General features: G+C 47.7%; 3 protein-coding genes across 3 annotated transcripts; 2 read left to right on the top strand and 1 right to left on the bottom strand.

Moving 5' to 3' along the window:
* Positions 1–932: 932 nt before the first annotated feature.
* On the top strand, positions 933–2,483 carry TREMEDRAFT_61136 (uncharacterized protein; the record flags this gene model as incomplete). Its single annotated transcript, XM_007003461.1, has 5 exons — positions 933–1,503; positions 1,621–1,895; positions 1,972–2,246; positions 2,293–2,434; positions 2,457–2,483. 5 exons carry the CDS (start codon positions 933–935, stop codon positions 2,481–2,483), a joined length of 1,290 nt encoding a protein of 429 aa, XP_007003523.1.
* A 5,828-nt stretch (positions 2,484–8,311) lies between these two features.
* TREMEDRAFT_71341 (uncharacterized protein) lies at positions 8,312–10,655 on the bottom strand. Its single transcript, XM_007003697.1, has 6 exons — positions 10,097–10,655; positions 9,923–10,046; positions 9,667–9,880; positions 9,395–9,585; positions 8,692–9,352; positions 8,312–8,575 (listed from the first exon to the last, which is right to left on the bottom strand). Exons 1-6 carry the CDS (start codon positions 10,644–10,646, stop codon positions 8,480–8,482), a joined length of 1,836 nt encoding a protein of 611 aa, XP_007003759.1. The 5' UTR covers positions 10,647–10,655; the 3' UTR covers positions 8,312–8,479.
* Positions 10,656–10,862: 207 nt separating this feature from the next.
* Positions 10,863–13,062, top strand: TREMEDRAFT_68137 (uncharacterized protein; the record flags this gene model as incomplete). Its single annotated transcript, XM_007003632.1, has 5 exons — positions 10,863–11,119; positions 11,173–11,868; positions 11,920–12,532; positions 12,630–12,704; positions 12,754–13,062. 5 exons carry the CDS (start codon positions 10,863–10,865, stop codon positions 13,060–13,062), a joined length of 1,950 nt encoding a protein of 649 aa, XP_007003694.1.
* Between the last annotated feature and the right edge of the window lie 1,145 nt (positions 13,063–14,207).

The following is a 14,207-nucleotide window of genomic DNA, read 5'->3' as shown; positions in this document are numbered from 1 at the left end:
ACCTTTTGGCCTTTGGTCCCCCACGCGGTCCACTGTCCACGATTGTCTTTCTGCCGTTTGATCGAAACGACCCCTTTATACCCTCGGGTCCTAAAAACTCTTGCTTCTCCTCCTGTGTCAAAGACTATTCTTCAACCTGGTCGTCGCTATAGCAGGTCGGATGTTGCAATATAGTACAAGTAGTGAAGTAGGAACGAGGGTGGAAGAGGGGAGATGGCGAGGAAGATGAAACGATCAAAAACGGTGGGGGAAGGAAGGCTCGAGCGTCGTCTGTTTCAGATCTTCTACGCTTTGTTTTGATCTTGACACATGCGTGAAATAGAAGAGACACAAGCAGGGAGGAGACTGAGTGTCAGTGGGACGATGAGAATTCACGATAACTCGTATATATCTCATTCGATATCTAAGCAAGTGTTCAAGCAAATCTTCCAACAAACATGGAGAAAGACGACAAGGTTTAACCTTTTCATGGTTTCTTCCGCCCTGATTCATTCCATCCGACTCGAGAAGCATACATCGTCTATAAGCATCCCGTTCTTCTGTCAGAGGATCAGCAAGGGTAAAAAAGGCAAACCGGTGACATGCATACCCGCATCATCCCTGCCTATAGTCGGATCGGGGAGTCCAACTGCCAGAACTCCGAGAGAAGATCGCTCCGGCGCTAAAGCGGCAACGGGCGGGGGGAGAGGAATGAACCGATGACATATGAGGAGCTGTAGCGCTTAACTGGAGAAGTGCTGAGGGAATACGCATGTAGTTGAGTGGTTTTGAAAAAGAACAATGGATAAAAGTTGTGTTCGGGGACCAAAGACTAGGATATCGACTCGCGGATTGAGGCGATGAGAGCGGCCGTCAGGGTTTTTCTTAGTTCATTAGCCCAATCCGGCATGAAATTTTTTGCCTTCACACTTCATCTCTTCACCGTGATAATCATGTGGAAGAAAGGTTTGAAACTCACTCGAGACTTCACTATTATCCCTGCTCCTCCTCGAGTCAAGACTCCTGAGTCTCAACTCGGAGTTGCTAGTAATGTGATGGATACAAACAGTCCTGCTGGAGTCAAGACTACTAAGTCTCAACTCGCACCTATTGAAATCCAAGTCGTACCGCAAGTCGTTGTCGTACCGCAAGTCGTCGTACCGCAAGTCGTCGTACCGCAAGTCGTCGTACCGCAAGTCGTCGTACCGCAAGCTACTAAATCTCAACTCGCACCTGTTGAAATACAAGTTGTACCGCAAGTCGTTGTCAAACCGCAAGCCGTCGTTGTACCGCAAGCCGTTGTATTGCAAGTTGTACCACAACTCATAGACGGAGTCGAGAGCAAAGTTGTACTGGGAGGGAAAGTTGAGAGCAAAGTCGTAGGAGGAGGGAAAGTCGGAGGCTTAGGGAAAACAGGAGGGAAAGCGTTAGGAAAGAAGCATCGCCAATCTCGTGCTGCAGCCAAATATCGTGAGGAGGGGAAGAACATGCGAAAGCGTTGGTTGAGGAAAATCAAAGATATCGGTGAGTCATTTCAGTCTCGTTGATTCATGTCTGTTTTCTCAATACACATCACCTTCGGCCTGTCTTCTCGATTCACATCAACCTCGTCAACTCATTGCACCTAGCTGACAATCACAGTTCCGCTACATGTCACGGCACCCTTGGAAGTGTGGACATATGCATTAAACCATCTCAAACAAAACCACGGACAAGCAGCAGTCCGGAAGTGGGTTGAAACATATGAAGTGTCGTTATTCATCTATCGACTCTCTCCTCCACCTACTCCTTTTGTCATTCCGGTCCCTGCCAATGATCAAAACATCCAAGTAAAGAATCTCGTGATACACATTCCAAATGCCTTCTCCATAGAAATAGAAAGGAAGATCTTAGAAGCGTGGGACTCTGTGAAAGCGGTGAGTGTCATGAATCCTCTCATCCAGTCAGATGTACTCCAACTCCGTCCGGGAGAAAGCTGTTGCTGACCCTCAGGCAAAACTCAAGCAGAATTCCGCCAAATGTTCTGCACGACATGCTTCCAAGGATGAACATAGTGATGACCTCATCTATGAACAGGTGCTACATCTATTAGAATGGAAACGATACAGCAAAGAGATTTTCATTACTTCCGACACCAAGCAGGATGGGAATGAAGATGCTATCTACCAACTTCTGTTTTTCTGCTCCACCATTGCCAAATTACTGGGACCTCCGGCTAAAACTTTGCTTAAACAACTCGACTCTAGTGCATTGAACCCCATCACCGAGTGAGTTCCCCCCTTTTCTCTAAAAAAGACATTCATTGACCTTCAGGTATCTCCATGATAGATCAGATGTACCAAGACCTGAACTTGAAGAAGCACTAAACCGGCTGCAGAAGACACATCCAACCTTTCCAAATCCATTCTTATTGCGGATCGCAACTTTTTTAGCGGTGACAGAGCGAGTTGGAGAAGTATTTCATCTTGATTTTGGAGATTCAAATCAGACATATGCCCTCCTAGCTCCAATGGGGAAGTGGACATCAGGTGGGGAATTACACATCCCCTCTATTGGTCTGTTCCACCATCTTCCTCCTCGTTCTGCGACTTTCTTCTGCTCCACCTTCTTACCCCACAAAGTCACGCCCATTGTGGGAGGAAAGAGGCTTTCTCTCACTCTTTCCACTTGTTCCAATGCTCTTCAACATGTACTAGAATGAATGGATCTATTGTAAGTATGATGAACACCAAATTCATGACATGCATTACAATTAAAAAGATCTCATGCATAGAATGCAGAGTTGGGCAGTATCTAGAATGATGTACCTTGGCTTACTCCAGAAACCTAAGCCCCCTTCGTCTAACCTCGTCCTCTTGTGCCATCCTTCGTGCCGCACCTGCACCACCTCGCTCATTTCCACTCCTCACTATCCGCTCAATGGGAAAGCCTGGCCGAAAAGCCAACCCTAAAAGTGCTCTTACTCGTGACGCCGCAACAAATGTCAATCCAGTTGCAAACTCTCTATTGCCTATGTCAACACAAGCTCTATCTAGTGTCATTCCCTGGGATTTGTGAATAGTGATGGCGTAAGCAAGTTGGAGAGGGAATTGTGTTCGGGAGCAAGTTGTTCCTGCAGGCCCATCCCAGGTGACAGTTACAGGGGTGATTGGGAGAAGAGGAGTTCCAACTTCATCACGCCATGAAGTTTGTCCCTGATAAGTGGGAAAGGCAACCATAACTACACTGGGCAAGTCGATTCCTGCTTCATCACCCTCTCTCAAACCAATTGAGTGTACCCTTCCCCTTGTCCCATTCACCAAGCCCTGGCTCGTCCATAAATTGCGAGTCAACATGACCTCAGCACCAATCATCAGATGTAGCACTCGAGACAAACCCTCCGCCTTCTCCTCTGTTCCTTTCTTTGCCTGCACACCAGTGTGACGTGCTTGAACTCTCAAGACCGGTGCCCCTGCTTTAACCAACCTGCCCACATTGATCTCTGCAACCCGAGCCTTCTCAGAGCAGAGGTTGACCGCAGTAGCATACTGCTCTTGTTCCAGTTGTCCAAGGCGATCCCAAAAGCGAGTTGCAAGCCTATCATAATCCTGTTGGGAAACCTCACCACTTCGAAGATGTGAAAGAGTAGCCCGGAACCCCAGACTCTCAGTATCTTCTCCCACTTGCCTCATCACCTGACCAAGCTCTATGCTCTCCTTGAATTGGCGATAGACTTCCAGTCCTTTATTTTGAAGATGAGATGAGGAAGAGGACCCCTCTCGCCACATTGTCACATAGAGCGGTGTATCTCCAACTGGTGGAAGCTGCCCAAAATCCCCAAATAGAAGCACACTGAGACCACCAAAAGGGAGGTGGGAAGAGGCAGGAAAGATGAAACCAAGTTGGGTGTGGATACGTCCTAAAGCTTTCCTTCCAATCATGCTTTTCTCATCTAGGATAAGATATTTGACCATCTTCCATTCTTCTTGCAGAGTTGCAAGTCGAGCTCCTGACAATCCAACAGGTCTTGCTTTGTCGTCCGCAGATAATCCCAGGGCTGAGTGATAGGTTTGTCCAGCAATATTGAAAGCAGCAACACCGGTTGGAGCAAGGCGTTTTACACAGCTTGAAGGTGATATGAAGTTGTCCAAGCTCTGAGATATTGCGTCAATCAGGAATGATTTGCCAGTTCCAGCAGTACCATCGATATTCAGTAAGAAGGGTGGGTCAGGACAGCCATTTTGCCAGGCTTGGGCGTGTTTCATGACTTTGCTGTGTACCCGTTTTTGAGTGTCGTTGAGGAGCAAGATGTTGACTGGGGGGCGTGAAGCGGTTGCAACCGACTGTGGAATCAGTAAAGGTTGTATCAGGTAAGACTCACAGTCTTCTTCCACTCTTCCAGAGCTTTGGTCCTCTCGTCCAGACCATCCACTCCCCATTCCCGAGTGGCCTTATGCCAGTCCTCTGCTTTATCCATGTCCCGAAGACCAAGCCGTTGACCTATATCCAGTTGGACGGTATGTGAACCTCCCTCTTGACACATGAGATGCCAATCTTCAAGCACCTGCTCCTCCTCATCTCCTTCATCGGACGAGAATTCTTCATCAACTTCTTCTCCACCTTGCCTCCAGCCTCTTGCTGGCAGAGTATCTTCGTGGCCATCCAGATGTATAGTCTTGCACCTTTCATATCCTAAACCCCATGTCTCTCCTTCATCAAGTAGCTCTGTCTCATTTCGATGTGGGTGGTGTAGGATAATTTTTGCTCGGCACCACATCTCATACTCTTCGTTATCACTGTTTGATGGGTGATAGGCAGGCCAGAGACGAACAATCCTGTCATTCTTTTGACGAAACACAATATTCCCATGTCGTTTTTCATACCGTTTGTACCACTGGTACAAGTTGATGTTCTCCAGCGTCTCATCCCTCTGGAGATACATGTCATACCAATCACGGTCTTCAACATCCTGTTCACCTTCCTGTACTTGTAACCGCCGAGCCCGATTAGGTAAGAGACAAAGAGTTCGAAAATCGCGAGATGATGACATCATTTTACAGTCAAGTAAGGAATGACAAACCTCCTGGGCACTGTAATCCCTCTCTGTAACCACCTTGCTGAGCATCTTCTGGAAGACTGCTCGGCTTGGTGTCTCGTCCTCAACCTGATTGGCAATTGCCTGCATGACGTCCCCAAAAGCAAGGCTGGGCTTTTCAGCCTTTGAGGCATACTTTGCCACGTAGGTGGCCACTGCATGGGGATCCGTGCAGGGCTGAATGTCGACGTTAGCCTGCCATCCAAGTGTAAATACTGGGTTGTATAGGTTGAGGAGGGGATCATTTCGAGGGATTGAGAGCTGTAGGATATCACGATCATTTGGAGCAAGTGAGGCTGTGGTGCAGAGAGGTCTGGGAAATCGAAACCGACAGATGGGCTCTGCTGTTGGTTCACTCCCCTTTGGTCGTTTGAGACAGTATTGAGAGCAACGAGTGTGGCGCTGGATACGGTTGAGATGCTCGGCCAAGGAAGTGTGATCATATGTCATATCTTCATGGGGACGAGAGGAAGGGTGTTTGGATGCTCGTGGTAGATCGATGCTTGGATTTATTGCTGACACCTTGTCTTTCCAATAGTCTATGAAGGACTGTTTCAGTTGGTCTCCTCCTTGTTTCAATCCCTCAACACTTGGACCATCTTCCAACCAGAGCAATCCGTGAATGTGGCCAGAGCCACGGCTTTGCCATTCATATCGAAGCCAAAAGTCTTTCACCTTGAGGAGTGGGGTAATGACATGGTGAAGAAAGAGAGTCGCCCTGCGTTGGATCCACCAGGCAACCTGAGCGGGGTTGGCATTGACATTGAGTGAGTTCAGTCGCTGTCGCATAGTTTCATCAGAGGGAGAAGTGTGGGTGCCGGACATGTGAGAATGTAGATCTGCCCACTGAAGGTCGGCAGCAGAAAGAGTGATGAAAGCATGTGGTGTTTTGAGTTGCCGGATCATGGTTTTAAGCTCTTGGCTTCTGGCAGCCCAATATGGTGGGGTCCCCCTCAATGTGCTGGCCGTTCGGCGAACTCGACGTGCAAGCTCTGTGGAGTCGGATTCCAGGAGTTGCTGTATGTCGGCAGCATTGAGTGCTTGATCATCATGATTTCGACTGACGTAATAGCCTGCTAGAGCACGAGCCTGCCACCTTAACAGAGCATTGAAAGCATAGTAGCTGAGATCAGCCAACTGGATGAGGAAGCTGGAAAAGGACTCACCGGAATCTGGGGTGGGCAGCAAAACGACCATCCTCATACTTCATCAGGTGTTTGAAGTAATCATTAGGTGAGACCTTATTTTGTCGAGTAGCATGGAGATCTGCAAGACCTTGAGGGAAGAGAAAAGGGAATGCGTTGATAAGGTGTTGACTTGTTTTATCATGTTCATAGAGAGGTGTGGGTCTCAAAGGTGGGGCTGTCATGGCTAGCCGTGTTGCTTCATCCATTTCCTCTAACATTGCCCTTGTTTCGTCTACCTCTCGAAGTCCACTACCCACATTTGGGACAATACCCTCAAGAACGATGTCCTCCCTGCCTTCATCCACAAACTCAGGGATGTCTGTTCCAATAGTTGTATTTCTTGTTGTTGTTGAGCGCAGTAGGTCAAAGACTGAACCATTTTCGGGGAGTGAGGCAAGAGCTTCATGATCAATTTCAATTGAGGAATAGCAAGGATGAAATCGGCGCAGAGCATGTAAATTATCAAGTAATCTTGTCCGAGATACCTGAAACTCCGGTCTATTGGAGAAAGCTGTCACATTTGAGAGTGGTGTCGATTTGTCCTTTATGATAAGCACATCAAGGTCTTGAGGAAGGAGGGGGAGCCGATTGACAAGAGAGGAGTTGTCTCTTGAAAAAAGACAGGTATGACCAGCATATTTTGTCTGGCCCCGCCCTGCTACTTGCCAGATCTGCAGTTGAACATGCACAAGAGACAAGAGCATTTCTTCAATTTGTGATGGAGGTTGTGGCGGGTCAATGTTGTTTTGCTGACAAAGGAGAGTGAGAGATGGTCCTGGTGGTCAGGTCTCTCCAAACAGGATATGGCAACTAACCGGGATCCATGTTGTTCTCCACTGTCATCTTTGAACTTCTTCCTCTCCTGCACCTTGCACATGTCCCTTCTCTAACATCAAGATCAAACCAGCGTTCGTTACATTTTTTACAGTGTTCCATCTGTATCTGTTCCAAAGCTTGATGAAAATTATCGATCAGAGCAACCTCAGATGGGAGGATGCAGGGAGTTGAAAGTAGAGTTGGGTCACATGTGATTTCTGGACGAGATAATGCTGGGGGGAGGGGCACTGGTGGAGGTAAGGCAGAAGGGATGGGGGGGAAGGCGGGGGTGTCTTCATTGTGACAAACTTCCTGCCGAACACGATATTGCTCTCTCTGTCTGTGTCGACAATCCGAGCATGCTTGAAACGGAGCAGACCTGCTTGGGTGTTGAAAATCACTTTCAGGTTTCCACTTCCGACATACCTTGCATTGTCTCTCTCCTTGATGTCGTATTTGTCGTGGTGGTGGGGGAGGTAGCGCATCCATGTCAGGTGGAGGAGTGGGTGGGGTGTCGTAGGGACGTCTAGGAGGGTGACGGTTCTGTCTGATTGGACGAGCAGGGGCCAATGGAGGTGGGGGGGGTCTCATAGGGGATGGGGATGGAGCACGAGAACCTGAAAGACGGGGTCGTGGTTGGGCTCGAAGTGATCCAGGGCTAAGATCAGATTGGTTGGGTGAGGTAGGTCGGTGATGTTCATTGCCTGACCTATCAGCACTTCGACAGTCCTGGCAGGCTCTTGTTGTCCACCCATGTGCACCTCGAAGGTGTGGAGAAGGAAAAACTGAGTGACAGAGGTTACATGTGAGGTTTCGATGGCGGGAAGAGGGAGTTGCAAGGAGTACAGGTTCTTTGTTACGGCAGAAGCAGCAACTCTTCCAAAATTTTTCACAGTCACGCCCTGAGCTAGCCTTGCGGAAGTGGGAGTGGTCCAATATTGTGGTAGAAGGGGCTAGACAGCGCCTTTTCTTGCTCAGATAGCAGTAGGATGGTGCTGCCATCTTAAGGATAGTAAGTGTAGCGTTGATTTTTCGTGGTGCAAGTCGTGAGCAACCAGAGCACTGATGGCAATCAACCAATCAGTGACTGGGAAAAAAAGTCAGGCACTGCGTAGAAATTGATTCCGTGTTCACCCCTATAGAATTGCGAGCTGACGCCCGCAATGAAACACGAACAAAGGAAACGAGTGTGGCAGCTAGCCCTGAGCGGTCAAAACCCCCGACCAGGGTGCCACATTCAAATGAGCATCTTCCGTGAAAACCGGGACTCGAAGTTTGCATGTCTTCTATGGCTCGTTCCCACTTGCTTGCATACCAATACTCCGCTGGACGATGACACTGCTCCCTTAAAAGAGAAGCATGTCGGACCCTAACGAAATCAGAATTGCTTGAAGGGGGAAAGATGACTTTGGAGGTCTTGAGCCTATTGGCCAACCGCTTTTCGATCCCGCCGTTGACGTTTGATCTGCTTGGCCTTGTTGGTGGCTTGCCGGTCACCAAAGCCAGAGTCGTGCATTTCCTGATGTCAGTGTAGGCCTCGCCTCTAGAATAGATTCAGACATGATCAAATTTCCGAGAAGGCACTGAGCACGGATGGGGATGCAAGGGATATGTAGCCCCATGGGAAGAACTCACCATCGTGGCCATTCTTCGAGCCAAAGAGACCTGATTGAGTTTCTCCAATACTGTTTCCTCCGGAAGAGTAAGCTCCGCCATCCGTACCCCTATCTCATCCTCGATCATCTTGACCAGTTCCACATCCCTTTCGGTGACGATAGTGACCGCCACACCGCCTCTTCCCGCTCTAGCTGTTCGACCGACTCTGTGGACATAATCATCAGATCGTCGAGGACAATCCCAATTGATCACCATGGCCACTTCCGGTATGTCCAACCCACGCGAACCAACGTCGGTAGTCACCAAGATTGGTACTTCCCCAGCTCTGAAGCGGGATAGAGATAGAAGCCGTTGTGGCTGAGAGAGATGTGAATGAAGTGGGACGGAAGGCAGGTCGAGAGAGTTGAGAAGGAGGTGTAGGAGATGAGCAGTAGCGCATCTTTGGGTGAAGATAATCGTTGAAGGTATATGGACGGCAGGTTCTGGATCGTCTTCTTCGTTTTTGGGACGAGATTTACGTTTCTTACTTTCGGATACAGATTTTACATTGATGGGAGAGACTCGGAGAGCGGTGTCGATATCTGAAGGGGGATTGAGGAGTAGGTGGTATAGATAGGGGTCGCGGACTTGACTAGGGATGAATAGATATTTTTGCTTAAGATTCGTGACTGTCAAGGTACTGTCTATGAATTGAAGTACCACATAATGAAGCTTCACTCACTCTGATTTGACTCGGTAGACAAAAGGGGGTTGCTTGCCAGAAGTCGGTGGTCTCTTCGCGAGATCCATGATGGCTTCGCTGACCGTGGCGGTAAACAGACATGTTTGTCGCTTTGTGGGCATCTGGGCAAAGAGATATGCTAGATCAGGAGCAAAAGTAGGTGTAAGAAGTCGATCCGCTTCATCCAAAACCTATGTATCAACTTGACTTCACTCCTCTAATATGGAGACAGTGCGCGAAAAGTACAAGAATTTCATGAAAGAGACGCTCACCAAAGTTTTGACCCTACTCAGCTTGCCTGTACTCATCCCATCACTTCTGAGCAAATCACACAGTCTTCCAGGGGTAGCAACAACCACATGTGGTCTCGCCTCTAACTCTTTCGCTTGCTGTAGCATATCCATTCCTCCCACCACGGTGATGGTGTTCAGTCCTAGGGGTTTACCAACCACCAAGAATTGCTCAGACAGTTGATATGCTAGCTCTCTGACATATCAGCAGGCTCATATCATTTCGGTAACAACTGACCTGGTGGGAGTCAAGATCACAGCCCATACGCCAAAGGGATCCCGCGCTATACGTTCCACGATTGGTAAAGCGAAGGCCAGCGTTTTACCACTACCTGTTTTGGCACCACCTATCACGTCCCGTCCTGAAATATCAGCCTGTATCCAGTATGACCAGGAAAGGGAATCAACTCACCAGCCAGCATGGGACCGATACAAGCTGATTGAATCTCAGTTGGGTGGCGGATGTTGATTGTTGCTAAAGCTGCGATGAGGGGTTTTGACAGACCGAGTGATTCGAATGAGGTTCTAGTTGTTGTGACAGGATCAATGGCGGATGAAGGGGGCTTAGGTGCGGAGCTAGTGGAGGGAAGGGGAAGTTTGACTCTTGACAAGGATTTTGATATGGGTGATTCCTCACGTTTTTTCGACCGGGAAGGAAGAGAGCGACTGGAAGATCCCCCTTCATCATCTAAGGATAACGGTGTGGGAGATGAGATTCCATGTTTCTGAGCTATTGAGTGTTTTGTCGAGCTACTTGAGGCACTTGAGACACTACCTTCATCGCTGCTTTCTCCTCTTAGATCCTCTCCATCTGAACTGGCCGCTGAATCCTCGCTATCCGATATCATCCGACCCTTCCCTTTACCCGCGGCAAGCATGGCTTTCATGATCTCATCTTGATCCAACATTATCTCCGCTCTCTTGATAGACGCTATGGGATGCTTGGTTTTTCGCCCACTCATGGCGCAAGGATGTGGTCTAGAAGGGAAAAGTTTTTCTCTCTCAGTGGGTGTGGGGTGATGTGAATGCGGAGCCCCGGATTCAAGAGCTGAGCTTGCGTCGTCGTCACCGCTGACCCGGCCTCGCATCTATGGTCTTCCTCATCCTTCTTACACTCGCAATGGCACTGACATAGTCTCTATTTTCGCTTTCCAGACACTCCAGGTCTACCTGGAAACATGGCTCCATCTGTAGGATCTTCCAATACCACTCAATCCAAGGTCAACGTGGTCGAACCCCCCGTGGTGCCTTCACAAGATCTCGTCAATTCTCTGCCCGCGCCGGTCCTTCGATTACTAATAATCTTCTCTCGTCCTATATCTTTACTTCGTCATCTCATCGAGGTCATATTCTGGAAATCTGCAAGAAGAGCCGAAAGCTGGATAGTCATTTTATCGTGGTGGGGACTATGTTTAGGACTTCAGTATTCCTTCAAGTTCGTTTGCATTCCTTTTCCTCTGTATTCCGAATTCAAACTGACGATATCAGATATCTACTGCCATTATTTCTGTTTCTACCATTATTACCTCTGGAAAAGTTGCGATTGGCTAAGAAAGAAGAGAAGAAACCAGTCAAACCTTCTACTCCGGATACTCTTCTCATCACATTTTCTGACCTTCATGCGATTTACGCTCTCTTGCCTCCTTCGCCACTCCCCACCGCTTCGGCCATCTACGCTAGATTTCAGCAACTAGGATCAAGACGAATTGTCCGAGGATTTTCGGTCATATGGATCACATGGCTTGTGCTCGTGAAACTTCTCGGCCCTCGAATTCTATTAGCGGTGGTTGGTTCAATACTCCTACTTCTCCCTTCTCCTGTACTCGCCCACACCATTAACCTTCTTTCCAAATCCCTCATCGTGCGTAGATCCGTCGCTCTCGCCTTTTTATTCACTTTTGGTTCTCCACCGGAATACTCTTATCGACTTTCCACATCGTTTTCTCCATGGCAATGGCTCAAGAGCAAATGGACGGCTTCACGTCGACCTTCTTTCCTCTTCACATCCCGACCCAAGTTATCTAGCGAGAAAGTACCTGAACACGCTATCGATGATCACGAAGAAAATGAAGATATCAAAAATGGCGATCCTCTTTATTTCCGATTTGAAGTACATGAGAATCAAAGATGGTGGATGGGATTAGATTGGACTAGTGCTCTTCTTCCACAAGAAAGGCCAAGTTGGTATGTCTAATCACCCAGAATGAGAAATCGAGATTGCTGATTGGAATTCAGGTGTGATTCACATCTCTTACCCGTCACACCTCCACCTTCCTTCCCCTTACCTTCTTCATCTTCTATCATATTACCCGCGCCCACTCGCTCGGATCCGGATGCTAAAATCAAACGCATTGCCACTTGGCGATGGGTTGACGACGACTGGACCATCGTTCGTTCTGGTCCTTCTGCTCCTCCAACTGCTCCGCCCCCTACACTTCCCACTTCGCCAACACTACCTACAAGTCCAGATGATATTTCCAGCAGAAGCATGCAAAGATCAACTTCCAGTACAGGTACAAACTCTTTCACTTCGCCCCCCTCAACATCAAGCGCAGTAATGGACGATACTCATCATCCTGTCGGAGCAGTGGGTAGTGCATCGGCCAGAGCACAATCATTGGCCGAACAAGCCTTCGCTAAGGGCCTGGAGAAATTGAAAGCGAGAACCGCGAGTCCATCAACCACTAAAGGAGTTAGAACTAGCGGTGAGATGCAACGTCCTCGAACGGGAAGTCAAGATAGTGTGGATGTGTTGAAACAAGAAGGAGATGTTACACCTACCGTCTCTTCTTTGCCTGCGTCATCTGCTCCTGCAGTACCTTTGGAAACTATTCCCGATAAAGATGATGTGAGTCCATACTCTTTATCCTATTCTTTGATCCGAGTGGCCAAAGTTTCCTCCGTTATTCATATTCGAAAAAAAAGGATTAGGGGACTGACTTCAGGCTACCGATCCTGATGGTTGGGTATATGGAGATAACAAATGGGAGAATATGGGACCTCGTGGTGGTCTTGGAAAAGTATGTATTCTCCCTCTTCCTCTTTACAGAGCTATCATCTGACTTGTAGTTCACTAGACGAAGAAGATGGCATCGTCGTGCCGTGTGTGAAGAGAGTATACAGCGTCTTCCCTCTGTACCAGTGGAAACTCCTCCCGTTAAATCAGTCGAAACTCCGATTTCTCCTTCACCGTCATCTCCACTCAAAGCTGCTCCAAGTACCAGTACATCAGAAATCAAAATGTCCCCTTCTCGTTCCTCCTCTGAAAAGCTGTTTCAACACTTTGAAGGCGTCTTGATGACACCTACGAAGGATGAATCGAGGGATGATCGATTACGTATGAGATTAAAGAAAGCTATGGGTTCAGCAGGTGGTTAATCGTCGTTCTCATCAAATGACAATACGATGAGGGTATGAAAAGAAAACTGTATCTACTGTATCGTTGCACTTGTCCGTAGTCAAATTTCACAAGTATATTTTTCGATGAATAATAATCAGAAAGATGCATACACAAGAAAACCCCATCGAAGTACATTTCACACTTTAGCAAGTAATAATAATTCAAGACAAAAGGTTTTCATACAATACAAATGATGCACAGCATACCACACTTGTTTTTCTGGTTAATCACTCTCTTCAAAGGGTCATATCTCCCACATTCGCCCTCAGAGCGTCCCGACGAACATTATGTCCACCCTTTTTCTTGTTTTTTATACCCGAAACGAAGTCGAGATTACGTTTCGACGTTTACAAGTTTTTGCACCTTTCTCTTTACTTCCTCCACCATTCCCACCATTTCCTCCTTGACCTCCAGACCCGCTGGTGATATTCCCAGTTGCAATATCATTACTACCTCCGGTCGTTCCTGGAGAAACACTGGTCATGGAAGATGTACCTCCACCCCCACCAGGTGACATACCACCGGTATGAGTTGCTTGAGAAGCGGAAGTTGAAGATGACATGGTATCGTTCGACATTACAGGAGGGGTAGAACCACCTCCACCGCTATTGGGTTTCACATCGGATGTGTTGTAGAGATCTGTTTGAGCACCATCCATGAAACCGTATTCATTGTTATCTATAAAATCAGCAAAAGGATCAGAAAGACAGAGGTCAGGAGAGCGGACGTACAGAATGGAGGGTCGTAGTAATCTTGGAAATTGTTGTTCTGCCTGAAGGGTCAACTTGATATTTCTTATTATCACCATCAGATAGAACTTAACGATCGATCATTGATTGGACACGAGTGGAGATTAAGTGTCAGAAGAATATCATGGGGAGAAAAGACTGTGGTAGTTGAACGATCTAAGAATCGTATGATCAAAGAAGGATCATGTCGATGAGTGAGATACTTGATTGAGCGAAGGATTTGAGAGGAGGAAGAGGTAAAACTTACTCCTTTTGCAACCAATAATGCGGGAATCTAGGTCCGACGGTACAATTCGAAGTATCGGTCGGATAATCGCACTTGTTCGCGGTCTTTCCTACTCTGATCAGTTTGTGTTCCAAAACATCAAAAAAAT

The sequence above is a fragment of the Tremella mesenterica genome (assembly GCF_000271645.1).
Source record: "Tremella mesenterica DSM 1558 unplaced genomic scaffold TREMEscaffold_3, whole genome shotgun sequence".
In the NCBI taxonomy this organism is placed as follows: domain Eukaryota; kingdom Fungi; phylum Basidiomycota; class Tremellomycetes; order Tremellales; family Tremellaceae; genus Tremella; species Tremella mesenterica.
The sequence above is the reverse complement of the archived record's forward strand: the minus strand, read 5'-3'. Positions and strand labels throughout refer to the sequence as shown.